Raw genomic sequence first — 26222 nt, forward strand, 5'->3', positions numbered from 1 at the left:
GAGCGGGGCGTACCACGCCCGGCGCCGCGGGGGACGCCGCCTTGAGCTCGCGCCTCCTCTATATCGAGGCTGTCAGCGCAACGCAGCCTGTAAATGCCAAGACACAAGACCCTGGGAAAGGACCTCAGATGCCGCTCCAAACTGGGAGAGTTGGCTCAAGAAGCAGAGAATGGGTCCGAAGCCTGTCTAACGCCCCCAACGGTGCGCCAAATGGAGCCAGCTGGCCGGGATGGGGCGGGGCCAATAGGCCTGCTGCGCCGAGTGACCTGCGCTGGGACACCAGTGCGCAGAATCCTTGGCGTGGGGCCGGGAAGAGACCAATGCGCCTGCGCTGGCCGGGCTGGCGAGACAAAAGGGAGGAACTCTGGCAGCCCCGCCCTCCAGCTCCGCCCAGAGCGGCCAGAGCAAGCGGGCATCAGGTTCCCGCGACCCCACGGCACCTTCGTCTCCGCTGCGGCTGTCGCCATGTACCCCGCAGATCTTCCGGCCGGCTCGGCCCCGCACCGAGCTACACAGTGCGGCCGCCGCCTCCCGCCTGGACACCCCGCCGAGACGCCGCGGCCCCCTGTGCCCGTCCCGAGCGCCGCCACACACCTTCAGACCACCGCGCCGGTACCGCGGCCCGGCGTGGCGGTAAAGATGGCTTTTCGCAAGGCCTACTCCATCAAGGACAAGCTGCAAGCCATCGAGCGTGTCAAGGGCGGCGAGCGACAAGCCAGCGTGTGCCGCGACTTCGGCGTGCCCGGTGGTACTCTGCGTGGCTGGCTCAAGGACGAGCCCAAGCTGCGCTGGTTCCTGGACCAGCTGGGCGGCGAGGTGGGCACGCAGCGCAAGAAGATGCGGCTGGCCAATGAGGAGGAGATCGACCGCGCAGTGTATTCGTGGTTCCTCGCGTTGCGTCGGCATGGCGTGCCACTGTCGGGGCCACTCATCCAGGCACAGGCCGAGGCCTTCGCGCGCCAAATCTATGGGCCCGAGTGCACCTTCAAGGCCAGCCACGGCTGGTTCTGGCGCTGGCAAAAGCGCCACGGCATCTCCAGCCAGCGCATCTATGGCGAGGTGGAGCCCCCATCAGCAGGCCCACCGCCCGGCCCGGTCAAGGCGGAGCCCGCTGAAACCCCGGGAGCCGGCCCCCTGCTGGACCGGGCGCCCGCTGCGCTGTGCCCCGCTGAGGCTGGTTACGGCGACGAGCAGATCTACAACGCCAATGTCACTGGTCTCTACTGGAGGCTGCTTCCGGAGCAGGCTACGCCCCCGGGTGCCGGGGACCCTGGGGCAGGGGGCTGCCGCTGGCGCACCGACCGAGTGACAGTGCTCTTGGCTGCCAACCTGACTGGCAGTCACAAGCTGAAGCCACTGGTCATCGGGCAGCTGCCTGACCCGCCCAGCCTGCGCCACCACAACCAAGACAAGTTCCCAGCCTCCTACCGCTATAGCCCCGATGCCTGGCTTAGCCGTCCCCTGCTGCGCGGCTGGTTCTTTGAGGAATTCGTTCCAGGAGTCAAGCGCTACCTACGCCGAAGCTGTCTGCAGCAGAAGGCGGTGCTGCTTGTTGCCCACCCGCCCTGCCCCAGCTGGGCCACTAGGATGGCCTCTCTGGAGGAGAGCGAGGAGACCCCCAGGAGGTACTGGCCAGAACCCCTGGGGACCCCGGAGGAGCTGCAGACACCCGATGGTGCTGTGCGAGTGCTCTTCCTGTCCAAGGGCAGCAGCCAGACACATATCCCTGCACCTCTGGAACAAGGCGTGGTGGTGGCCTTCAAGCATCTTTACAAGCGAGAGCTGCTGCGGCTGGCAGTGTCCTGCGCCAGTGGCTCCCCACTGGACTTCATGCGCAGCTTTATGCTCAAAGATATGCTGTACCTGGCTGGCCTCTCCTGGGACCTTGTGCAGGCAGGCAGCATTGAGCGCTGTTGGCTACTGGGCCTGCGGGCTGCCTTTGAACCTGGGCAGCAGCCGGCCTACCAAGCTGAGGAAGCTGCAGAGCACAGCAGGTTGCTCAGTGACCTCACACATCTGGCAGCGCTGGCTTACAAGCGCCTGGCACCCGAAGAGGTGGCTGAGTGGCTGCACCTAGATGATGATGGAGGCCTCCCTGATGGCTACAGAGAGGAGGTGGGCCCTGCACTGGCCCCTGCAGCTCCACCATCTCCAGCCAGTCTGCCCTCTAGCATGGGAGGTGGAGAGGAGGAGGAGGAGGCTACTGAGCATGGAGGGGTATTGGTGCCTACTGCAGGGGAGGCCATCTGGGGGCTAGAAACAGCTCTTCGGTGGCTAGAGAGCCAGGACCCCAGGGAGGTGGGGCCTTTGAGGTTGGTGCAGCTTCGCTCACTCATTAGCATGGCCCGGAGGCTGGGAGGGATTGGGCCCTCCCCACCTGCTCCTGATGATGGTGTGTGACCTTGCCAGCCTAGTAACCTTTTCCTGCTGCAATCTCCCAACTTCCCTGGGGTGGCGCACCCCATGGGTTCAGGGGACAGGGGTCCCAGCCCAGCTTGGGCTCTGTTGGTAAAGGGTCATCCTGCCTCAATGGTCTACAGTCTCTTGGGGAGGATTGCTGAAGGAGCACTCTGGCTGATCCTTCTCTCTAGGCAGGACACACAGGTGAGGTTCCCTTGCACACACTGGGCACATGCTCAGCACCTATCCAAGAACGGTTGGCTGTGCTCCTACCCTGGCCCCTGTTGGGCTCACACCTCCTTCTTTCCCCAACCTGTCATGTGCACTGGATGAGACACTCCAGTTCTGTCTGCAGTGCTGGTGCTACCTGGTCCCATCATCTTAGTAGGGAGGCACACTACTCAGTTTTCTAAAAAATACATTAAATTTGTTTTTAAAGAGTCTTCAGAGGGGGCTATGAAAATAGGGGAACAGTGGGGTGGTCTTGGCTGCTTTTGGATCTGGAAACTGCCCTCCAGCTCCCAGTCCAGACCCACCTGCTTACAATGAAGTGGGGAAAGAGGATGGAGCCCAGTATTTCCTGAGGTTCTGGATGCAGATTTTTGTTCCACCTGAATTGTTAGTTTCTTGAAGAAAATTCCTTGCCGAACAGACTTTTTATTCCATGGGGTTGGCAAGCTGGATATGGGTCCTGGTGGTTTGACCAATGGCAGGACAAGCTCCTCCAATTTCCCATCAGCCACAGACCACTTTAGCCCCAGTAACTGGAGCCAGCCTCCTCATCTATCTGGGAGCACTGGCAGCAACCTGGGGACAATCCACAGTGCCTTAGTCCTGTTCCCTCACCCCCTGCTCTTCTGGCTCACCTTCCCATACATTTCACCTCCTGACACTGCCAAGGGTATGGCTGAGGAGCTACTTCTGGGTGGTCCCATTTGAAAGAGGAAGGAAGGGGTTCAAGTGATCATCCAGCTTACACATCTTTTGACCCTCTTAGTTTTGACCCTCTTAGTTTGGGTCCAAAACCTTGCTGGTGGTCTAGGGGCAAGAGATCCCCATGTATCTCAGGGGGCATGCTCCCTTTGCAGAGATACTGCCCCAAGCCTTTGTTTCAGCAGGAGGCTAGGTCTGAGGAGGCTGCGTGCTCCTAATGCTCTCTCCCCTTGTGCTGACCACCGACGTCCTCCTAGCAGAGTCTTGAAAACATGGAGTTGGTGAGTGTGCGGAGCCTACATGTGTGTTCATGGAAGGGAAGGGCTGTGCACCGTCTGGGTGGCAGGTGGAGGTAGGGGCACCTCCCAAAAGCAATTTCTACATCCAAGACAAAAGCTTCCTTGGACACCAAATACACATGCATATCTCACCTAGCCAGACTCAGACAGCAGCCTCTATCTGTGCCTGCCAAGGTTCATCTGAACTCTTCATGTAAAGCCTCGCTGAACCTGCAGAGCCTTGGGCAGTCAGGGCTGGCTGAGGGTCTGACCCAAGCATCTGGAACGAGGCTTAAGGACCTCCAATGTCTTTACTCCTACAACCTCCAGTCAGCCCCAGGAAAGGGGGTGCGACTCTCTAAGAAGTGGGCCTTGGCCATGAGTACGTGAGAGTTACATACCTGGGCCTTGACACATATGCAGCCTGGATGGCCCCTGGTAGCAGCCTTTGGCCTGGCTTATCAGAGCTATTTCACTGGTGAGGTTTCTGTCTCGTCTTCCTATTTTGCCCCTTCCTTTGGCCTGGACCAGGTAGACATATGTCAGTGCCTAAGAGATGGTAGGGCAAGAGTAGGGAGATGTCAAGAGCAAGACCTCTCACTTGCCTCTCCACCTGTCTCATCCCTCTCATCTGGGCACTCGAGGTCTGGGAGGGGGCTCTGGCCTTTCTCTGGGCCCCTAATGGCCACTCTACAAACAAGGCAGATGTTAGCTCACAGGTAGTGGGTCTGTCCCAGCATTTGCTAGGCTGGGAAACCCACCAGAAAGCTCAAAAGATATGTTGGGCTGGGAGTTTAGGTCAGAAGTAGAGTACCTGCTAGCATGCATGAGGGGCTGAGTTCAGTTCTCCAAGATACAAACAAAAAGTGTCATCTTTATAGATTGAGATACATTGGTGTTCTGTGGTGCCAAGGCAGAGGTTCCAGTGGTTGAGCCCTGCTGTAGAGAAGACTGTTCTGCCTGGATGCCTGGCACTGTAAGCAGCTCAGCCATGGATCCCTGAGACACTGGGCCCCTACAGTGGTACACAGATGTCACATCGGAAACTCAGCTCCATTTGTAGCTTTGCCACTGGTTTGTAGCCACCTCATATCTCTGAGCTCAGCTCAGTGTCTTAAGTGATGGGGACACTCCAGGATTTGTGGATCCTTGCTGTGTGGCAAGAGCACCTTAGGAAGGCTGTACACTCAGGCCTGCATACCCACCTGGCCTGCTCCTCACTGCTGTGCCTTCCTGAGCCTTCTGGGCATTTTGGTTTGCCACCTTTGGTTTGGACTAACACAAATCAGCAAGGGGGTTGAAGTGGCAGTTCCTTTTGGCAGCTGTTGACCACTTGCCAGGTAGCAGGCACCTTGCTGGAAATTGAATTTCTTGTCTTGGAGGATTTTCCCTGATCCCTGCAAAGCACGTGGGGAGGGTGGGCAGCTGTCCTCACTGGGCAACTCTCATCAGTGCCTCTGATGAGACTTGAGGCAGACTGCTGCTCTTGCAGTTCATGGCCCTTAACTCAGGGTCATCAGGGCTCCTGGGCAGAGGAAACAAGAGCATCGAGCACAGAAAAATGGGCAAGTATAAGTTCTGTTGAAGCCACCACTCAGCTGCTGTTCTCAGCTGGGAAAAGACAGCTTATAATGGTCACAGGCAGCCTTCCCCGTAGAGGTCTGTTCACTTGGGAGTGGCCACCTGGGCATCAGCTGGATGTGGATGAAACAATGTGTAGAAAAAGATGTGGAGCATGCCTCTCTAGGAGCTAGTCTTCTGGGGACCTGAGCCCTATACTCCCTATGGGAATTGCCTGTAGGTAGCCCAGTTGGGGCCTAGCAGTGGAGCCCTTGCTGAGTATATCCAAGAGTGAGGCTTATCCACCCCAATAGCATGTCTTCACAAGAACTGTGGGCTTGTGGGTTCATGCTATGTTGAGGGGCCTTCCTCTAACACTCAACTTTGCTCATAGCTGAGTTCCAATGGCCCGTGGCACTTGTGTAATAAAGGTGGAAAATGTCAACTTTATGAACATCGCTCTTTAAGTCTTCTTTTGTAACTCAAATACCCCACAGATTGGTGGGAGACATAAAACTGGGACAGTACTATTTAAGAGGATACCATGGTCACATTCTGTAGTTTCTATCTTGAAAAGTAGTAATTTTAGTTTGACTGCCTCGGGTGAGTAAAAGGCCTAGAAAATATGATCACAACTCTTGTTCCCACCAAAGTTGACCTTGAGTAACCAACATATGTCTTTGTCCTGGATCATCACCAGCTGGGCCTAAGGCTCCACTGCGGCCTGCACAAGGCTAGGACTGGGTGATGGAGGAGTCTTCTGTGTCCTAATCTGACCTGCCCTGGTCACAGGGAGAGATAGGTATTGGCTCAGTTTCAACAATTCTCCTGGTAGAAGGGCTTCTGTATCAGTGTGGATGTAGACAGGCTGTCCAAGGAGTTCCTATATGGAGCAGGCCACCTCACATCCTGGGACCCCAATGTGCCCAGGCTTTGTATGTCCTGCAGTGACATCAGGATGCAGGAAAGCTGCCAGTCCTTCATCTGTATAAACTAAGGTGATAGTGACCTGCAAAAGGAACTTTCTGCTGCCCATAGTACCTGTGTCCCTATCATCTTTGAAATATCTTTGAGCTCAAGGTCTTGAGATAGTAGATTTCAGGCTCTTGAACTTGGGCTTCTCAGCCTCTGGTCAAAGGTTAGCTCCTTTAGCGCTGTAAAGCATCTTTTATTTCTATTTTACAGGTGAGACCAGAATGTAAACTGACTCAGGCCAGCCCTTCTCAAGGTGGCAGCGTCAGGGTTTGACTAGGAGTCATTGAAAGCAGCCATCTACGAATGGAGTAGGGGTGGGAAGATGAGGGCAGGGGGCTGGGGGGAGGGCAGGGACTGTCACATTAGGGAGGAGTAGGGCAGGGTAGTGGCAGATGTGGTAGAGGAGTCGTGCATGAGGTATGAGACATCCTGTTCTGACCCAATAGTGCCATTAACTCTTGTGTAGATGGGATAAACTTGCCTAACATCACCCAGCTAGCAGATGGCTCTATAGGAGCTGTCCTACACCACAATGGGACAGCAGGGGGTGGGAGTGCTCCTGCACAGGCTCAGAAGGCTGCCTCCTCTGGAGCCAGGGAGGGTAGGGTGCAGCACCCTGGGGTCTTTACAGCCAGGGAGGCTCAGGAAAGCACTGGACCCTCCTTATCCACTGGCCTGAGTCCAAAGCCTCAGTTCCATGGCCTTGCTCCTCTCCTAATCCTATGTGCCTGACTTGCTGTTAAGTGATATGCTGGAAACAGTTCAATCCTGCAGAGGCTGATGTGGGGCACAGGGCCTAGGACTTTTGACCTAGAGGGTTACAGCCCAGCTCTACCTGACCATGTGCCAGGAGCTTAGGATCTGCAGGAGGAAGGAGGCCTACATGCAGCTGGAGGCAGGGGTGGTTTTCCATCTATCTGACTGAGCAGCAGCCCTCCCAGCTTCAGCTAGCTCTTCCACCTGCCTAGTGCCCACCTGGTACTGCCCTAGTACTGCAACAGACCTGGCTGACACAGCTGTAGGTTCCTGGGTACAGCCATAGGAAGACCACACCACCTGCTTGCTGCTCAAGGGCTGGCAGGATGCTCCAGCTCCCTGCGGGGGCCAGGCCACAGCCACTGGCTTTATGGAGCGGGAGGGTATCTTTCGTATAGACTCTCCATGTCTCTGGCTGTTCCCAGAGCTGGGATGGAAGCTGCCCTGGCTGTAGTCCAGGGAGCTGCTGGAAAATCAAAGGAAAGGCTTGAGCTCCAGACCAGGTCCAGACCAGGTCCAGTTGCTTTTGTGGCCAGCAGCTCTGCTCATGGCCTCTATCCCAAATTGTAGGTACTCGATAACCAACATCACCCATTACAGTGGGCTCTTTAGGGGTTGAGCCACCACCAGGATGAGGAAGAGGCCTGCGTAGTGGGGTTGCATTTTCCTACATAAGAGGAGGAGAGAGATTCATGTGGATGGACCCAGAACTGGTCCTTAGAGAAGGGGCAAGGGGAGGACTAGGGGACCACACAGCGGTACTCAGCACTTGTGGGCTTTGGCTGGGAAAGGAGCAGGTGGCCTCTTCGAGAGGCTGGGCTCTACTTCCTGCTGAGCTCCTTGGCCCGGCAAGTAGCGGCCTCTACAGCATTCATGGCAGCTGCTCGCAGCCCACCCTGCTCCAGGGCATGAAGGCCATAGATAGTGGTGCCGGCCGGTGTGAGTACGTCCGTCCGCAGCTGAGCTGGGTGCTGCCCTTCCTGCTGCAGCATCTTGGCTGTCCCCTGGAGAAAAGGGCATTAGGGGCAGTGACTCAGAGGAGGTGAAGCAGCCATATACAACCTGTCTTCCTGCCCACTGCAGGTGGTATAGGCCTGGACCTTTCTGACATTCCCATGGGAAACTCTTCACTCACCAGCAGGGTCTGGGTAGCAATGCGGTGGGCCAGGCTACTGGGCATGCCCATCTTGACGGCACCTTCGGCCAAGGCCTCCGAGAACATGCATACCTATAACGGCAGCATGGGGAACGGGTTCAAAGTCAACATTCTAGCAGGCCAAAGTGGTATATACCTGTAATGCTGGGTGACTGAAGCAAGAGAATCACAAGTTCAAGCCCAGCCTGGGCAAGTTAGCAACTTAGACCCTATTTCAAAAATAAAAATGGGCTGGGATATAGGTCAGTACAATAAGCCCTGGGTTCAATCCCTAGTACTGAGGAGGGGAAAAAAGCTGACATTCCCCCTGGACACAGCACCCAATCTGGAGAAGGCTGAGAACCTTGAGGAGTAAGGCCCAGGCCATGGCCACAGACACCTATGGCCACGGTCAGAACCCAAACTGCAGAGAGGCTGGCCTCAAAGGTCCACCAAATCGTGAAGTTTCCAAGACAGCAGAGCTCATGGGTGGCCTGGGGATAAATCCTTGAGGCCCCAGAGCTAGACTCTGAGGGTAAAGGCTCTCATGGGAGCTTGGTAGGCCTCTCTGTGCTGAAGGCCTGCCTACTGGGGTTGTAGGGAAGACAATACTCACAAAGGCCACGCCACTGCCACCAAGGGCAGTGTGGATGTCCACGTAGGCCTCAGGCACCTCCTCACACTGCCCACAGGCCTCCAGCAGGTTCTGCAGGAGTCTGGCTTCATTGTTCCCAGCATGGAGGCCTCGTGCCATCACCATGGCCCCCTCCTGGACTAGGCAGGGTAGGTTGGGTGACACTCGAAGCACTCGTGTCTTGGGGGGCAAGAGCTGGCCAGAGAGACAGCGGAATTAGGTAGTTTGTGGGATCAGGCCCTTCTGGGCAGACCCTCAGCCAGCCGCAGGCTGCCATCCTTACTTCCTAGGCATAGTGGCTGAAGTAAGCCCTAAACTCAACCACTTAATCCAGCTGGGCGACCTGGCCACCTGTGCAGGCTGGCTAGAAGGTTGTCTGCCACCTGAGGTTGGCCAGCGGAGCCCATTCTGGGGTCAAAGCCTCATCTCCACGGGCCACTCACCTCCTCCAAGGTGCTCAGAGAGACTCCAGCAGCTACAGACACCAAGATGTGTTCAGCAGTGACCACAGGGGCCACCTCTGTCAGGACAGCTGGCAGGACCTGAGGCTTGGTGGCAAAGATGACCAGCGAACAACTCTGCAGTACCTCCTGGTTGGAGTGGGTTGTCTGGCAGCCTAGAGCCTGTATGGGGACCAGGACCAGAACCAGGGCTGTATGAGGGGTGTCCTTCCACACCACAGTTGTGTACATAGGTCCCCTCAGGCCTCTTGCACTGCAAGTATGTACACCGTCCCAGTTCCTAATGCCCAAGGCTCATTCAAAGAACACTGTTTCTCAGACTCCCTAACCTGCACCTCCCTGAGCCCTCTGTCCCAACAAATGCCCATGCCATCCCTGCCCACCCTGGCACTGCATGATGTGTACACATAGGCACTCACATGTATCTGCTGGGTTCTTCCAGAACCTTGACTTACTCCTGGCCTCTGATATTCCTTTCCCTTCCTCACCCCAGCTCAGGCAGTCTCAAGTCTTCAGCTAAACAGTCCACACTCCCTGGTCCTAATAAGTGCATCCAAGAAGGAAGCCACTCTGTCCCCTGCTCACCTGGAAGTGGCAGAGGTTCCTGTCTGTTGGTGCACTGGCCAGCACCTGCTGAGCTTCCACTTTCCCTGGAGAAAAAGGCAAAGCCAGAGGACCAGTGAGGGATGGGAGAAAGGGAAAAGCCTGCCTAGATTCTCAGGCTCAGCCAAGAGTGGTCCATCTGTGATCCCTGCTGGACTGAGACTCTGCAGGAACTTAGAGTAGGGACGTTCATCCACATAAGATCCATTCAATGCTACTACGCAGTCACTGCTGCCTGCTGGTGGACAAAGGGCCTGTATCTTACCTGGTCCTGTGAGGACACAGACCCCAGGAGTTCCTGCCTCCAGGAAAGAACAGCTGATTGGAGCACTTAAGCTTGTTGCCCAAGGAGTAGAACCCTAGAGAGAACACTGATCCTGGAAGGGGGCATGGTGGGTACCAAGGCACTTGACAGATGGCTCTATGGGACCAAGCTCCTCTGAAAGGCTAAGTATCTTGAGATATCCAAAGGTCAACTAAGTGCCCACTTGGTGAAAATCATCTGCCTTTGTAAGGCAGGGGATGGGGAGGTTGGGCTAAATATCTGTGACAGAAGTGCACACCATAACCTGAACACAGAGCAGTTAATCATGTACCAGTGACAGTCACATACTCAGGAGTGGGCTCAACACTCAATATACATGCCAGGCATGGTGGCACACACATGTAATTCCAGCACTTGGGAGGGTGAGGCAGGACTGCTGAGAGTTCAAAGCCAGCCTGGGCTACATAGGGTAGTCCGAACTACACAGCTCAAAACAAAACAAAACAAAATCCCAAAACCCCAGTGTCTCTGCATAGCTGTGGGAGGTATATGGACACCTGAAACTTGCAATGAATTATCTTCTGCTTGAGTGTGACCCTCTGGACTTTGAAGCATGGCTGAAGGCAGAGAGCCAAAAGTCACCAGCTCTCACCTATTTCTAGATACTATGTAGTAGTATTAGGGTAGCATTAATATCTTCTGTTGTATACCAAGGGTTCTCACCCAAGATGATTTTGGTCCCCTCCGGGCCTCCCAACCCCATGCAGCAGACACCTGGCAGTGTCTGGGGACACTCTGTCACACCTTGGAGGTGCTATTAGCATCTAGTGAGGAATGACTGGGATGTCAAACACCCTACAATGCACAGATTGAATTATCTGCCCCAGAATGTCCACAAAGCTGCCCACTACCAGGAGAGGATGGAGCCCATGAACAAACATAAAAAAGAACCAGAGGTTCAGAAAGGTCAACTGTCAGGTTGTAAACACAGTAAGTCAGCCATATATACTGGCACTAATCCACACTGTCCAACAGAAATAGGATTTGAAACATACGTAACTATAAATTTTCTAGTACCCACATTAAAAAAAGGAAGAAATAGGGCTGAGAATATAGCTCAGCAGAATCGTCCCTGCGTGGCGAGCAGGAGGTCCTGAGTTCAATTTTCGGTATCAAAAAAAAAAAAAGGGAAATAACAGGTGAAGTTAATTGTAATTTTCTTCAACCAATATATCCAAACTAGTATTTGTTCAACACGTACTCAATTTAAAAAAAAAAAAAAAAAAAAAAAAGACCGGTGCCTTTTTTTGTTCTAAACCTTCCAAATCTGAAATGTCGGGGCAGGGATATAGCTCAGCTGCACAGCGCCTGCCTGGCAAACGCAAGATCCTGAGTTCGATTCTCAGTACAAAAAAAAGAAGCGGGTAATGTCCCTTTTTCTCTTCACCTGAGTCCCATCAGACCAGCCGGTTTCACTTAGACTTCTAGCCGCTAACCCGCAGCAGCTCCGGCCGCCCCACATAGGTCTGCGCCGTGCCTGGCCCACCCACTTCCATTGGAAGGGCCACCAACCCAGAGGTGGGACCGCAGGGACCGTGGGGATCCCTGGGAGCCTGCTGTCTGCCCTAGCCCAGGGGCTCTGGGTTCACCACACCCACCCAGCTTGCGCCAGGTGTGCCCTCCGGCCTGGCAAATGTGTTCCTCCCCTAGCGAAGCCCCCCACCCAGGGCCCACCACCCACCTGCTCGGATGAGTCCCTGGGCTATGGCCTCTGCCATACGGCCCGCGCCCACGAAGCCCACGCGCAACGGGTCCTGGCCCGCAGCAGCCATCTCGCTGGAGGTTCGTCAGATTGATAATTGGGTCCCACCCCTCGCTGTTCATTGGCTGAGGAGCTAGACGGTTCACCACCACCTATTGGTGAACAGAAACCGGTAGGTGGGGCTTACGACTTGTCGCGTCCAGGGGTGGGTCGGAGCGCGGGAGCACTTGAATTGGTGCTGTGGGCCGTTGGGGAGCCACGGCAGGTCTTCCTGGGCTCCCATACTGGTCACACCGCGATTTTTCGGAGGGACAGGGTCGCGAAGGGTGGAGAGCTAATCCTAAGCATTTCTTGTTTCACTGTGAGAAACTGGTGCCTGGAGTCGTTCCCAAAGCAGCGCAGGGGTATTTCCACAACGGAGTGCCCCAAACAGGCCCAAGATGGGGCTGGTTTGGATTCCAAAGAAAAAAGCATTAAAGGCAGAAGGTGGGGATGCAAGTGACCCCACACTATCTCTGACCCCTGATCCTAGATATCAGTGCACACCTAGTGGGTGTCCCTTCCTGAGCTGGCACAGATTGATGATAGTTGGGCAACTGCAAATCTATGGGAGGGCAGGACAGGCAAGTCCTAGGCTGGGTACTTATCATCAGGACAAGTCAGGCCTGGGGAGTGGACCCTACTGGCTCAGACCTATTCCTCCGGTGGGGTCAGCATCCTGTGTCCTGGCTCTCTGCCTGATTGGCGGACTCTGGTTGGAAGCCAGGCTTTGCAGAAGGCGAGGAGGATGTAAGCCAGAGGGAGAACACCAGCTAGGTGTGGTGGCACACGACTATAATCCCAGCACTTGGGAGGTTGAGGCAGGAAGATTGTTGCAAGTTTTGAGACCAGCCTGGGCCACACAGTGAGCTTAAAGCCAGCCTGAACTCTGTAGGGAGACCCTGTCTCAAAAAGAACAAAACCAAAAACAACAACAACAAAAAAGAGAATGCAGTGCAGGAAAGACTGGTGGCTGCATTAGCAGATGAAGGGCAGAGGCCATGGACTGTCCTGGGAGGAGCCCTGGGACAGTGGGAGGAGGCAACAGGCTGCAGGTGGAGGCGTGGGATCAGTGGGTAGTAGTGGTGGAAAACAGTTGGATGTGTGAAGTATCTTGGGAAGATGAGGAAGAATGTGCTAGAAGGTTGGTTGGGCTGAGGCAAGGTGAGAAACTGACACTTCAGGGATTCATCCTGGGTGTTTAGGAAGAGGATGTGGGGAAGAATGGGTTTGGTATTCTAGGGGAAGAGACAGGTGGAGGGATGCTCAGAACAGCCCTTCTGGCTGTGGGCAGCACTCACAGTTCTAGTTCATGAGCTGACAACCTTGGGAATTAGGGTCTTTGCTTTGCATAAGTGGCACCTGTCACTTCCCACCTGGAGCTATCTTCACGGCATCCTCTAACCCTACCAACCATTTCCACAGACTTCTGGGAGCACATTCGGTCCCTGCTCTTCCAAGCTCCCAGATATAGTGACGGCTCAGCTCCCAGGCTGAGGGGAGGTGAGAGGGACCTGTAGTCTTCAGCCCTATGCCATCATAAACTTCTCGTGGGTGAATGGAACCTAGGTTCATGAGTTCTACCTAGAGTGAATGATCCAAAGCCACAAGGAGACATGCCAAGGGGCTCAATGCTACCTGTCCTTGGGCACTTCAGTTCCCACAGCCCACCACTCCTGAGTCTGTACCCCTGTGCTTCCCTGACTGCCTGGGGGACTGTCCACTCTGCCTCTGGGACTTTGCTGTTTCCCACTGAGACTGGAAAGGCCACGGTGCTCACCCCGCTGGTAGCTGCAGGTACCTACCACAAGGTCAGGTTGGGGCCCTGGGGAGGTCACCCAATCACCAGCCCCCAGCGCATGTCCAAAGCCAGACATGGCCTCTTTCCCCAAGGTCCTCATGGCTGAGGTAGAGCCCAAGTGAACTCTGGTCACCCAGCCCTGTGTGTGGCCATGTGTCTACCTGGGTTGGGATCTGGCCAGGGTCTACCTGGGCCCACTGGAGAAGTGCCCTGCCCTCATTTCAGAGCCCACTAACAGCCACATGCAACCTGTGCTCCTGCTGCTCACATTACTAGCCTCTAGGCCAGGCAGCTCTCTGGGACTGAGCAGGGGGACAGTGGGTCCTGAGGCTGGTCAGGCTGGGGAAGCAGTGCTGGGTGTGAGAGATAGCTGGGCACAGAGCTGCTGAGGCCAGGCCTATGAAAATGCACTTTATTGGGTCCCAGACTCAGGATAGTGGAACCAGAGCGGACTAAGGCAGGGACGGCAGGGAGGGAGGTCCTGGGCCGCCTGGGCCTGGTTTCCCTGAGGACAGACAGAAAAAGGGCCTTGCCGCCCAGCTGCCTGGAGCCCCCAGCAGAGGGGGTGGGATATGGGCTGGATTGCTGGGCAGCATCCTTGGCCCCTGACAAGGTCTGAGGCCAAGGGCTGCTGAGCTTTGCCAGCTGAGCACCTGCTCCCTTCACGTCTTCACTTCCGGGCCTGCTCGTAGTTGTCGGTGAACCAAGTGCAGGTTTCCTTCACAGCTGTGGGGTAGGCAGTAGGCAGGTGATATGGGAGGAGGTGGGGCAGATGGAGGCCTCCGGGACAAGGGGAAGTCACCTCCCAAGTGGTACAGGCTCTGATGGGGGTCTGGTGACCATGTCTGAGGGGCACTCCACCCCCTCACAGTAAGGAAACTGAGGCCAAGGTAGGGGACAGAGGGAGAGGTACTAGGGGCCAAAGGCAAGGAGCAGGGCAGGCAAGAGGTCTGCAGGTGTGTGTGGCGGCTACTATGGAAGGGCCAGGGCTCACCCTGCTTGAAGGGTGTGAACTGGAAGTCGGGCAGGTAGGTCCGAAGCTTGCCATTGCTAGCTGTCTTCTTAAACTGTCCATCTGATTTGGTCGTATCAAACTGGGAGCCTTGGTCAAGGCCACAGCAGAGGGAACACCCCCACCCCCACCCCCACCCAGTCATGAACCTCTGCCTCTTTTCATGGGCAGACGCCCCTTTCCCGAGCAGCCAGGGGGAGCACCACCAGCGAATAAAATGCTGTTACTCAGTTGTCCTACGTAGGGGGGCAGATGCACAGTGCCCCTCCATGGCGTCCTACCAACACCCCATCCCAGGAGGCAAAGGATACTGTGACTTCCCCATGGAAGCCCATGGCCTCCACCACAGCCTCGGCTGCCTCCTTGATGGAGACTTCATCTTCTTCACCCACTGTGGACAGCAATGGGTCAGTGGCCAGTCAGCTCTCCTGCCCAGCCCCCGACAGGTATTGCAGGACAGACAAGAGGGTGAGACTCCACAGTGTGAGGGCGCACACCTGAGAGGATGATAGGCTCCACCTCGCTGTACTCCCGCAGGACCCAGATGAAGAGTCGGGCCAGGTCCTACAGGTGGGACAGGCAGGTCAGAGCTCAGTGATGACCAACGCCCCTGCTGGGGAGGCCACAATGCCGTCTATGCTCAGTCAGGCCACAGCCAGGGCTCAGCCTGGACAAGGTCCCTCCTCCAGGCAACGCTTTCTCCCGCTGAGCTATACTCAGCCTCCCTCATAGCCCAACAGGCCGCCCTTTGGAGGAAGGATTATGTTTCCCCTGTACACACCAGCGAGTAGATGAATTGCCTCCGTGGCTTCCCGGTACCCCACACAGTCAGGGCCGAGCCGCTGCCTGAGATTCAGGGGAGAGGCAGATATCAGAAGACTCCAGCCAGGCCGGGTCATCCCAGGAAAGCTGGGACCCGGTCAGGTAGAGACCCAGGCTGGCTGTGTGCTGGGTGGCCACACTCACTCTTGGCCAGGTGCACCTTGTGGATGAGGCCTGGGAGCACATGGCCATCCTCAATGTTGAAGTTGTCATGAGGGCCAAACACATTGGTGGGAATGACTGCAGTGAAGGTACAGCCATGCTGCTGGAAGTAGGCCCTGCAGTGGGACAGCATCTACTGCGCTCACCTGTCTTGAGCCCGCTGTGCCACTACTAGCCTCTTACAGATGCAAAACAAGGAGCAGAAAGACCAGTGCCCACCCAGCTGATCCCATCCATAAACAGGAGCTTGAACCCTCTTCCCACTCTCCCAGCCAGGCCTGGGCAGGATGCTGGAGGAGGACCTGTTCTGCACGTCAATCATCCTCTTGGCATAGGAGTACCCAAAATTGCTGCTGTGCGGAGGCCCATTGTGGATCTGTGGGAGCAGAAGCATTGAGGCCTTCACAACCTGGTTCTGCCCATGTCCCAGGTCCCACCCCCAGAAGGTTCCATCCCTCACCATGGTCTCATCGATGGGATAGGTAGTCTTATCAGGGAAGATACAGGTGGACAGACAGGACACCACCTTGCGGGTGCCCACCTCAAAGGCAGAATGCAGGACGTTGTCATTGATGTGTACATTCTTCCTCTGCAGGGGTGGAGCCGGGACATATCAGACTGCCATGGCAGGCATGCTCCTCCAGGGACAGAGGGGGTAAAAAACCCTGGCCCCTTGAACCCGGGCAGTACCTTTAGCTGTTTGTCCTGTACCCAGAACAAGACACAGCCTCCCAGCATGACCTTACAGACACCACTGCCCCCACCAGGGCTGAAGGAGGTTCTGTCTGCCACTCTCCTGGGGACTGCAGAAGCCAGGGCAGATAGCAGAAGATGAAGGGACCCAGGGAGCCCAATCTGGCTCTGGGTGGGGCTCCCACTTGCATAGAAGAGGGCCCTCTACACCCCCACACCAGAAGTTCCACACCCAGCTCTACTTCCCATGGTCTGTCTTATCTCCTCCCCTGACTCACAGTTCACGTCCCTAAATCAACATGAGATAGCCAGGAAATTTGGACTGGCCTTGGGACAGGGGAGAGGAGAGAGATGGTAGCCAGGCAGTATGCTGAAAGGCTGATACAGACAAGGAGGGCCTTGAGTGACAGGACTCCTAGTGGGAGCCCCTGCTGACACCAGTGCCTGGTACAGGCTGGGTAGACCAAGGCCACTGCCCAAAGGCAAATGGGCCAACCCTTAAGTTAGCAGAGGCAGAACCCTTACATTATGCTCCCACTTCCCAGGGCATACACCACAGATAACTCTGCATCCCAAAGTATGTGGTGGGCCTGGCTCAGAGGAGCTTGGCCAGAACCATCCTGGAAGCCTGAGGCTGTGGCATCCAGGGGGCTCAGGAGGCAGAAATCAGCCCCATGCGACATGGCACATGTTGGCTTCTTCAAGCTCACCAATCCTAGAGCTCAGCTCCACAGCTTGTGTGTTGAGCCAAATGCCTCCAGGCCCATCTGCATATCCTTCTGCCCACAGCGCCACCAAGTGTGGGCCATGGGAAGTCCACACCCTAAGGGCCACCTCCCCCAGACTATGCCAAGCCCTTATCCTCAGGAACTTCCTGGAGTGGGAACGTAAGCCTGTGAGAGTGGAAAGCCTACCAGGAAGTTCCCAGCTCCTGGATCTCACAGCTTTTTGTCCCCTCAACTTACCCAGAAGTCCAAATTGTATTTGATATTCCGGAACAGGCCCCCCACCATTGCAGCAAGATGGATGACATGGGTGGGCTGGATTTTCTGGAACAGGGCTTTGGTCTGTGCTGCATCCCTGGGTGGGGAGCCAGGCTGTCAGGGGCCACAGGGAGGCCTGAGGGAACTATCAGTAGGGATTGGGATAGTGGGTATAGGAGCTGGGTGAGGACAGGGCAGGAGAGACAGCCAAAGGACAAGGCTAAATTCAGTGCCTCACAGATGGGAGGGTATGGACTTCTGGGAAGAGACAGGAGAATGTTTACCCAGAGCACGGTCAGCAAACCCAGGACAGGCCTGCTACCTGGCAAGGAAGGCCCAGACTTGTGGCTACTGGCAGACTCAGGGAGTCTGGAGCACTTCAGTCTGGACAGGGCACCCACCGGATGCCCTGGGGATGAGGGGTTGGGGAGTTCTGGGGATAATCTCAACTCACGTGAGGTCTGCATCTTTGGAGGAGACAAACACCCATTCCTCTCCTGGCAGGCCAGCACCATCTGCAACCACCTTCTGGATGGCCCGACCCACCAGTCCAGAGCCCCCTGTCACTAGGATCCTCATGTGCCCTTGGGGCTCACCCATGTTCGCTGCACCTGGAAGGTCACAAAGTGAGGTTGAGACTCTCCAGGTTCCATCCTCCAGCACCCTAATCCCCTGGGGCAAGAGGCAACAGGCAACAAGCAGGCAGGGAGACCTAGCTGGATGCAGTCACCCAGCCTCCCATCAGTTCCCTTAGGAAGGCCTCTGCCTAGGTCGCCACAGTGCCCTGGATACTACCATCCCGATCCACGACCCCACCAGGCAGAAAAAGGGTACATTCTATGTCCTCCAAAAGACCAGTGGGGAGACACATAACCTTGGAGGTAGGGCGTCCCTACGTGATGTGGGGGCTGCTCCCAGCCGAGGTTCACATGCTACAAACAGGCAAGGGGCGGTGCCCGCGTTTGCAGCCCTATGCCCACCCGTGCCGACTGGTGCCCGAGGGCCCTCCCGATCCTGATTCCTCCAAGACAGGTCGCGCCGCTGGCTGGACGGCCTTGGACGCCCCCTCAAGAATCCATCCTGGAAATGTGCTCTGCCCCAGCTGCAGGGCCCACCGCCAACCCGACAGGAGGGGTCTTGCCCCACATTCCGCGCCCTCGATCATACGAGCGGACCAATCGAGGCCCACGGAGACCCTACACCCGGGCGCCCACCCACGGCTCCGACCCCGGCCCGCACCGGACTTCTTGTCTCCCTGTGCCACGTCCCCAAGTTCCCCTTGCTGTGCCAAGCTGTCTCACCTGAATCGGCCCCACCCGCCAGAATAGCTGCTTCCGGCGGCGCGGGAGTCTGATCGCCTAGCGCTGGCCAGGTGGGGAGGCGGGGCTCGCCCGCGGCACTCTGGGAAATGGAGTTCTAGGCCTGCACCGGTGCGGCCCGTGTGCTTCTGGGAAACAGCCGGGTACAGGCAAGCTCTGGGAAATGTAGTCGAAGCCACCCTACTGGTTAGGAAACCGCAGGTCTTTTGTATCCCCTAGGCCGCTCCGAAAACCTTAAACAGCACGCCAGAATTCCTGCGGGAGGCGCTGCGGGAATGGGAGGGAGCGAAGAGGACGGCGAGCGCCCCCGGAGGCTGGAGCGGATTAGGGGCAGGCGGCGGGGAGCCCTCTCGGAGCTGCCCTGCGGAGCGAGGAAGCAGAGTTCCCTGCCAGGCTCCACGCACTCCTGCCCAACTCGCCCGTGAGTAAAAGTGCCAAGCCCCTGAGCAAAACGGTGAGGACACACAAGCTGTGCAGCAACTCCCTAGCGTCCCGCCCCAAACTCTGCTCAGGACCCTGCGCTTCGGGGCACATCCTCGGGCTATGGCATGTAGCGGGACAGACTGTCCCCGTGAGGAATTCCGCTGCGACATGCAGCAGCGATAGACAAGCTTGGAGCAGGCGCGCCTTTTGCTGCCGAGCCTCCTGGTTGCTCAGCACCTCTGTACATTTTCCTCCTCCTTCAGAAAGGCCAGCCTCACCAGGTTTCAGATGAAAATGACGATTCTATTGGGGAATTGGACTACTGTCAGAATAAAAAACGAATGCCCTCTCATCCGTGTTACATTCTGGCAAAGGATTTGTATATATTTTGTCCATGCCCCTGAGACTTTGGTGTTGTCCACGTGATGCTGAGGCTTTTTAAAAAAATGTTTAAATTCGTGTATCTTTGTGATGCATAGTAAATATGTTCATCGTTGGGGGAATTGGTACATATACCTATTGCATCTTGATCCTTTTTGCTTCCCCTTTTCCTCCACTCCCTCCTGTCTTCCCTTATGCCCAGATCGCCTTCCCATTTTTCAGAGAGCAAGCTGTTTGATTCGTTGATTTTTTTTTCATATTTTTGTCTCAATTTTATTAATTTTCACTCTGATCCTTTTTTTTTTTTTTTTTTTTTGAGAAAGGGTCTCGATATGCAGTTCAGGCTGGCCTTGAGCTCACTTTGTAGCCCAAACTAGTCTCGAACTTGCAACGATCCTCCTGCTTCAGCCTCCCCAGTGCTGGGATTACAGGCATGCGCCACTATGCCTGGCCCCCGCTCTGATCCTTATAATTTCATTTATTTGCTTCTATTAGTTTCAGATTTGAATTTTTCTTCTTTCTAGGACCTTGAATGAGATGCATCATTATTTACTTACTTGGGCTCGCTCTATTCTTTTTATGTGCGCGTTTAGAGCTGTAAACTTCCCTCTTAGAACTGCTTTCATTGCATCCCATAGGTTTTGGTGTATTGTGCTTCCGTTGTCATTTGTTTGCATAGTTCTGTGGCTTTTTTTGCTGTTGATTTCGAGCTTCATTCCCCTATGATTTGATAGTATGCAGAGGATTATTTCAATTCTTTCGTATTTATTTAAGCATGCTTTGTGGCCTATGATATGGTCAGTTTTGGGAAAAGTTTCATGTGCTGTTGAGAAAAGTATGTATTCTATTGTTAGATGAAACACTCTGTAGATATCTGGGGTTTTTCTGTTCTGTTTTTTTGTTTTTTTCTGGTACCGGGAATCGAACTCATGACCTCGCGCTTGCCAGGCAGGCGCTGTGCCCCTGAGCTAAATCCCCAGCCCCTGAAGATATCTGTTATCTATAGATATCTGTAGATATCCATTTGTTTGATGGTTTGATTTAGCTGTAATTTGGGGGGGGGGGGTTGGAGGGATTGGTTGATCTAATTGTAACAGTGGGCTACTGAAGTCACTGTGATTGTACTGATGCCTATTGATTCTTCTAAGTCTAGTAGTTTTTTTTTTTTTAATGAAGTTAGGTATGCCAGCATTTGGTGCATATATATTTACAATTGTTATCTCTTCCTGTTGAATTGTTCCCATTACCAGCAGGTAGTGGCTATCTTGGTCTCTCTTTTTTTTTTTTTAATTTGTTTTTTTCTTTTCTCTTGGTCTCTTTTGATCAATTTTGGCTAGAAGCTGCTGTATCAGAAAATAAGATAGCTACTGCTGCTCATTTGGGGACTGGTTGAATGGAGTATTATTTTCTATCCTTTTACTTTCAGTGTACGTACTGGCTTTTAGGTGAGGTATGTCTTCTGTAGGTAATATAGTTTGTTTGTTTTTTTAATCCATTTTGCCAGTCTATGTCTTTTGATTGGGAAGTTGAGACCACTGACATTGAGAGCTACTACTGAATAGTAAGATGTTTATTGAATTCTGTCATTGCATTATTTTTCCAGCACTGATTCCTGTATTTTCTTTTTTTAACCTACTCTGTTAGATGTATCCTTTCATTTGGGTTCTTTGGTGTTGTGGCCTTCCTGTCTCTAGTATTTTCTCCTTTTTTTTTTTTCCCCCCTGTACTAGTAATCGAACTCACGATTTTGCGCTTGCCAGGCAGGCGCTATGCCGCTGAGCTAAATCCCCAGCGCCTCCTGTCTCTAGTATTCCCTTAGGTATTTTCTGCATTGCTGGTTTAGTAGTCATGGATCTCTTTGTCACACAAAATCTTTACTTCACCAATTTTGAAGGCTAATTTTGCAGAATATAAAAGCCTAGGTTAGCCACGGGTGGTGGTGCATGCCTGTAATCCCAGCACTCAGGAGACTGAGGGAGGAGGATTGTTGAGTTCAAGACCAGTGTGGACTATATAGTGAGTTCAAGGCCAGTATGAATTACATAGTGAGACCTTGTCTCAAACAAATTTTAAAAACCCACCATTAAAAATAAATAAATAAAAGCCAAGGGCATATGCTGGTAATTGTTTTCTTTTAGGGTTTGAAAAATTTTGCTTCAAGCTCTCTTGACCTTTAAGGTTTGTGCTGAGAAATCTGAAGTCATTCTGATGGGCTTGCCTTTATAGGTACCTTGCTGTTTTTAACAGCTTTTAATATTCTCTTCTTTTGTTGAATTTCTGGAATTTTGATTGTGATGTGTCATGGAGCGGTTCTTTTCCACTTATGGCTATGTGGTTCTATATTCCTCTTATACTTGAATATTGAATTCTTTCCCTAGATTTGGAAAAAATTTCTGCTATGATTTCAGTAAATAAATTTTATACCTTTTGAGTCATCTTCTAATTTTTTCCTTTATTTCTGTATTTCTGATGTTGTTCTTTTTTATTTATTTATTTATTTATTGTATTTTTGAGACAGGGTTTTGCTATGCAGTTCAGACTGAGCGTGTACTTATTTTGTAACCCAGGCTGGCCTCAAACTCACACTGATCCTCCTGCCTCATTCTCCTGAGTGCTGGGATGACAGGTGTGTGCCATCATGCTCGGCTTGATGTTGTTCTCTTTTTTTTTTTGAGTCATTTAGCAGCTGTTGGATATCTTGTTGTTTTTGGAGTATCACTGAGCTTATGATCTACTAAATCAACTTTGTCTTCTATTTCTGGCACTGTGTCCCCACATTGGTCAAGTCTGCTACTCATCAACTATTATCCTGGTACCAAAACCAGAGAAGGATCCAACCAAAAAATATCCAACTACAGGCCAATCTCTAATGAACAGAGATGCAAAACTCCTCAATAAGATACTGGCAACCAGAATGTGGCAAATCATCAAGAAGATTATATATCATGACCAAGGAGGATTCATTCCAGGTATGCAGGGATGGTTCAACATACACAAATCAATAAATGCAAATGGCAATCAAATTGAACATATGTAGTACAGCACACATAATTCAAATGGAACGAAAAATTACCCCAAACTCCTGCAAATGCAAGCAAAGACAACTGCAGTATGGCTGCCCCCTGGCTGAAGCAACTGGAAATGTCATCAATTGCAAAAAACTCAGCCGGCACTCTTAAGCCTTCAAAGGTTAATGATGAGATTTTTAGAGAAAAATAGAGACAGAATGAAATTTCAAGTTCAAGGCCAACCTGGGCAACTTAGCAAGATCTTGTCTCAAAATATAAATTAAATAAGTAGCCAGACAACTAACTAGGGCTGGAGATTTAGCTCAGTGCTAAAGCACTTGCCTTTGATGCATAAGATCCTGGCTTCCATTCTTAGTGCCACACACGCATACACAAAAGAAAAGAAAAGAAAAAGAAAACAAACCAAGAAAACGTTAAAAGTAGATCAACCCACATCAACCCATACTCTTTCATCTGTTCCCAAATACCAACTGTCAAGGATACTATCAGCAGACATTTACTGTGTAAGCATCACATAAGCATACTATGCAAAGGCTACAGTGAGTAGGTCAGAGTAGAAAAGACTGCAATTTACTGGAGACAGTTAAGGAAGGCCTCACCCCGCCTTGGCCATGCCCTGAATGCAAAGGTGACCACTGGAGATCGGTCTTCCCTCTGAAACGGAGGCTCCAGAGCTCAGACCCATCCTACCAGGTAGTCCAACAAGAATGAGGGGGCCTGGGGCATACTCTGCCTTCTCCCTCTGGCCAGACTGTCATCTCCATGGAGGAGCTCCCGGTAATCATGACTATGGAGGAACAAGAAAACAGCCTGTTGCTAAACACAGGTGCAAGTCTCTCGGTCCTTCTTTTCAATCCTGGCCTTCCTTCCAGCCGTCACACCTCAGTGACAGGAGTCACTGGTGAGGAGGTAATACGCTATTTTTGACAACCCTTAGGCTGTAACTACTTGTTAGATCCTTCTTGCGTATCTCTGTCTTCCTGCGAAACCACTTTGAAGATACCACCATGTATTACAGCAGCCATTGATATTTGCCTACTAATTGATCCATAACTCTGTAATGTTTATATTGTTCCTATGCTATTCTGTAAATGGATGTATGTTTATTATTATGTGTTTCCTACAACAACCATTGAGAAGAGTTAATGATTATTCAATAGGTCACTCATGTATAGCTCTATTTATTTTCTTTAGAAGCCACTTTGAAGATACCAGAGTATAGTACAACAACTATTGATAATCTACCTCTTTTGTCTGTAACTCACTATTATTTGTCTATTTGTTTTCCTGAGAAACTATCTTGTAGATAGCAATATGTAAAACAATAACCATTGATAATTTCCTACCACTTTGTCTGTAATTTGGTAAGCCCCCCATTACTGTGTTATCCTTCTTTTACTCTTTAAAGTAAAAAAAAAAAAAAAAAAAAGGAAGGCCTCAAACACATGCTTTTGGAAACAAAACCAGCTGGGGAAGTCTTATTTTAGTGTACTTATTATCACACACTATAGTATTTCCCCAGGTCATAAAGGAACAGCTAATCATTTAAATAATAGTCTTGTTTTCTAAAGCCAAATAAAGAATTGACTTTAAGAAAGTTGGGTTTTCAAGCAATAGTTCATGGGGAGAAAAAGTGCTAAATAGCTGCTCCATGGGACTTCAAAAAGTACCATAAAGTAGTAAGAAGAAACTTTCATGCATACTTTTAAGAAACTCAGTTTACAACTGTAATTAATCCTTAAATTCAGTGAAACAGACTTTTATTATTTACTGCACACACTCTTATTTCTAGTAGTTTAAAACATAATCATATCTTATAATTATAGCTGATTAGTCTGAGAATGGTGGCGCACACCTGTAATCCCAGCACTTGGGAGGCTGAGGCACAAGGATCACCATGAGTTTGAGGCCAGCTTGGGCTACATAGTAAGTTCAAGGCAGCCTGAACTACACAGTGAGACCCTGTCTCAAAAGAAAAAAATTGTAGCTGATTAAAAGACACCTGAAGATTGCATAATTAAATCTGTCTCAGCCATATAATAACTTTTTTAGCTTATAAGCTAAACTCCAAAGCAACAAGAGCTTAAACCACATGGAAGAATCCTAAAATAATTTCACTTCTAAAATATCTTTTATTAGGGGCTGGGGATTTAGCTCAGTGGCACAGCGCCTGCCTGGCAAGCGCAAGGTTGTGAGTTCAGTTCCTGGTACCAGAAACCCCCCCCCAATTTTTTTTTATTTGTGCTAATTTTACAACCTCTAAGGGCTGGGAATATAGCTCAGTGGAATTGCGCCTGCCTGGCAAGCATGAGATCCCAAGTTCGATTCCCAGTACAAAAAAAAAAAAAGAAAGATGGTAATACAACCTCTACAATATACAATTTCATTACACAAAGACAAATGCTGTTAGGGCACAAATAAATCAGATTATAAAAAATCAGCCAAAGGCTTCAAGATTATGTCTTCTGAATCTGTCTAGGCTGAAATCTATGTAAATTTCATGGTACTTAACAAAAAATCCCAGATTTTAATATAACTGGAAAGAAAAATCATGATGAAATGGTAGGGCTAGGGATATAGCTTAGTGGCATAAGTGCTTGCCTGGCAAACACAAGGTTCTGAATTCAATCTATGGTACCAAAAAAGAAAAAAAGATGAAATGGTAAGATGCACATGCATCTGTATGTGTGCATAACACCTGTATGTTTGTGTATAGATAAGTCTCCTTGTGCTTTTAAAGTTTTGCCTCTTGAGGAGCAGTCAGTTCCACGAGTTCTGACAGATGTACTCATCTGAGGAGCTGCTACCACATTAAAGAGAGACTCTCTCTGCATCTCAGGAAGTCCCCTCATGCCCTTTTACACCAAGTCCCCTACCCTGTGCCCTAGGTAACCACTGATTCCTGTCCTTAGATTTGCATTTATCAAATGTTACAGAAACCAAATCATAGTCATGGCCAATTTTGTATTTTCACTTAGTAAATCATTTTGGAGATTCAACCATTTTGTTGTTGGTGTCAGCAGTTAATTACTTTTTATTGCTGAATAGGATTCCACCATACAGGTATGCCAAAGTCTATTATCCATTTACCAGTTGATGGACATTTGAGCTGTTTTCAGTTGTTTCAGATTACAAATAAAGTTGCTACAACTGTTCTACACATACAGAGGCCTTTGTGCACACATACATTTTCTCTTGGAGTCTCAGGAGCGGGGTTGCTGAGCTGTATATGTTCAACTTAAGAAACTGCCAAACCAGTTTCCAAAGTGGCCATAGCGGCTTGTCCCACGTCCTTCCCACTTGTCACTGTCACCATCTGTTTGGTTCTACTCTTAGCCAGTCTAACAAGGTTGCAATGGCATCTCATTGTGATGGGCATTTGCATTCCCCAATGACTACTGCTGTGGGGCATTTTTTTTTGATGCATATTGCCATTTTTGAAATGGATAAAATGTGTATTCAAAGATTTTGGCCATATTTTAATTGAAAATTTATCAAGACACCTATGCTTTTTAACAGTTTATTAAAGAAGAAACACTAAAAAGTTTGTGTATTTTTTTTGGGTACCAGGAATAGAACTCAGGACCTTGCCAGGCAGGTGTTTATGCCCCTGAGCTATATCCCCAGCCCAAGTTTGTGTATTTTGTTAAGCCACTTAGAATTCATGAAGAATCAACAAAAATTTCAGATCCTCCTTTGGCACCCCAGCTTACAACACCCTGTTTACGCCCCCCCCCCCATTATGATATACAAAGACAAATGGAAGGAAAATCTACTCAACTCCTTTCTCTTACTC

General features: G+C 51.7%; 3 protein-coding genes across 5 annotated transcripts; 1 reads left to right on the forward strand and 2 right to left on the reverse strand.

The window, feature by feature from the left end:
• Positions 1-69: 69 nt before the first annotated feature.
• Positions 70-5621, forward strand: Tigd5 (tigger transposable element derived 5). Its single transcript, XM_013520026.1, has one exon. The coding sequence runs from the start codon at positions 94-96 to the stop codon at positions 2398-2400; it is 2307 nt and encodes a 768-aa protein (XP_013375480.1). The 5' UTR covers positions 70-93; the 3' UTR covers positions 2401-5621.
• A 689-nt stretch (positions 5622-6310) lies between these two features.
• Pycrl (pyrroline-5-carboxylate reductase-like) lies at positions 6311-12106 on the reverse strand. Its single transcript, XM_005395787.2, has 6 exons — positions 11742-12106; positions 9718-9782; positions 9115-9294; positions 8654-8866; positions 8038-8130; positions 6311-7906 (listed from the first exon to the last, which is right to left on the reverse strand). The coding sequence occupies exons 1-6, from the start codon at positions 11830-11832 to the stop codon at positions 7724-7726; spliced, it is 825 nt and encodes a 274-aa protein (XP_005395844.1). The 5' UTR covers positions 11833-12106; the 3' UTR covers positions 6311-7723.
• A 1891-nt stretch (positions 12107-13997) lies between these two features.
• On the reverse strand, positions 13998-18655 carry Tsta3 (tissue specific transplantation antigen P35B). Of its 3 annotated transcripts, none has more exons than XM_005395789.2 (11): positions 18576-18655; positions 17729-17885; positions 17257-17371; positions 16059-16187; positions 15901-15974; positions 15581-15714; positions 15396-15460; positions 15112-15178; positions 14926-15005; positions 14597-14696; positions 13998-14328 (listed from the first exon to the last, which is right to left on the reverse strand). In XM_005395789.2, the coding sequence occupies exons 2-11, from the start codon at positions 17872-17874 to the stop codon at positions 14273-14275; spliced, it is 966 nt and encodes a 321-aa protein (XP_005395846.1). In that variant the 5' UTR covers positions 17875-17885; positions 18576-18655; the 3' UTR covers positions 13998-14272. The 3 variants fall into 3 exon arrangements, with proteins under 3 accessions (XP_005395846.1, XP_005395847.1, XP_013375493.1); XM_005395790.2 differs by having other exon boundaries at positions 18514-18585; XM_013520039.1 differs by lacking the exon at positions 18576-18655 and adding an exon at positions 16289-16401 and having other exon boundaries at positions 17729-17855.
• Between the last annotated feature and the right edge of the window lie 7567 nt (positions 18656-26222).

Source organism: Chinchilla lanigera, unplaced genomic scaffold (assembly GCF_000276665.1).
Source record: "Chinchilla lanigera isolate Chin_1 unplaced genomic scaffold, ChiLan1.0 scaffold00053, whole genome shotgun sequence".
NCBI lineage: Eukaryota > Metazoa > Chordata > Mammalia > Rodentia > Chinchillidae > Chinchilla > Chinchilla lanigera.

What these genes read in the sequence shown, in the direction of transcription:
- Tigd5 (XM_013520026.1), top strand. Translation starts at nt 94, where the DNA reads ATGCCAAGACACAAGACCCTGGGAAAGGACCTCAGATGCCGCTCCAAA.
- Pycrl (XM_005395787.2), bottom strand. Translation starts at nt 11,832, where the DNA reads ATGGCTGCTGCGGGCCAGGACCCGTTGCGCGTGGGCTTCGTGGGCGCG. An exon ending in CCAGGGACTCATCCGAGCAG is followed by an intron (nt 9,783 to 11,741) that starts GTGGGTGGTGGG and finishes CTTTTTCTCCAG; the next exon opens with GGAAAGTGGAAGCTCAGCAG. An exon ending in CTCTGAGCACCTTGGAGGAG is followed by an intron (nt 8,867 to 9,114) that starts GTGAGTGGCCCG and finishes CTCTCTGGCCAG; the next exon opens with CTCTTGCCCCCCAAGACACG.
- Tsta3 (XM_013520039.1), bottom strand. Translation starts at nt 17,764, where the DNA reads ATGGGTGTTTGTCTCCTCCAAAGATGCAGACCTCAC. An exon ending in ATGATTGACGTGCAGAACAG is followed by an intron (nt 15,715 to 15,900) that starts GTCCTCCTCCAG and finishes GTCCCACTGCAG; the next exon opens with GGCCTACTTCCAGCAGCATG. An exon ending in GGAGCCTATCATCCTCTCAG is followed by an intron (nt 15,006 to 15,111) that starts GTGTGCGCCCTC and finishes TGCTGTCCACAG; the next exon opens with TGGGTGAAGAAGATGAAGTC.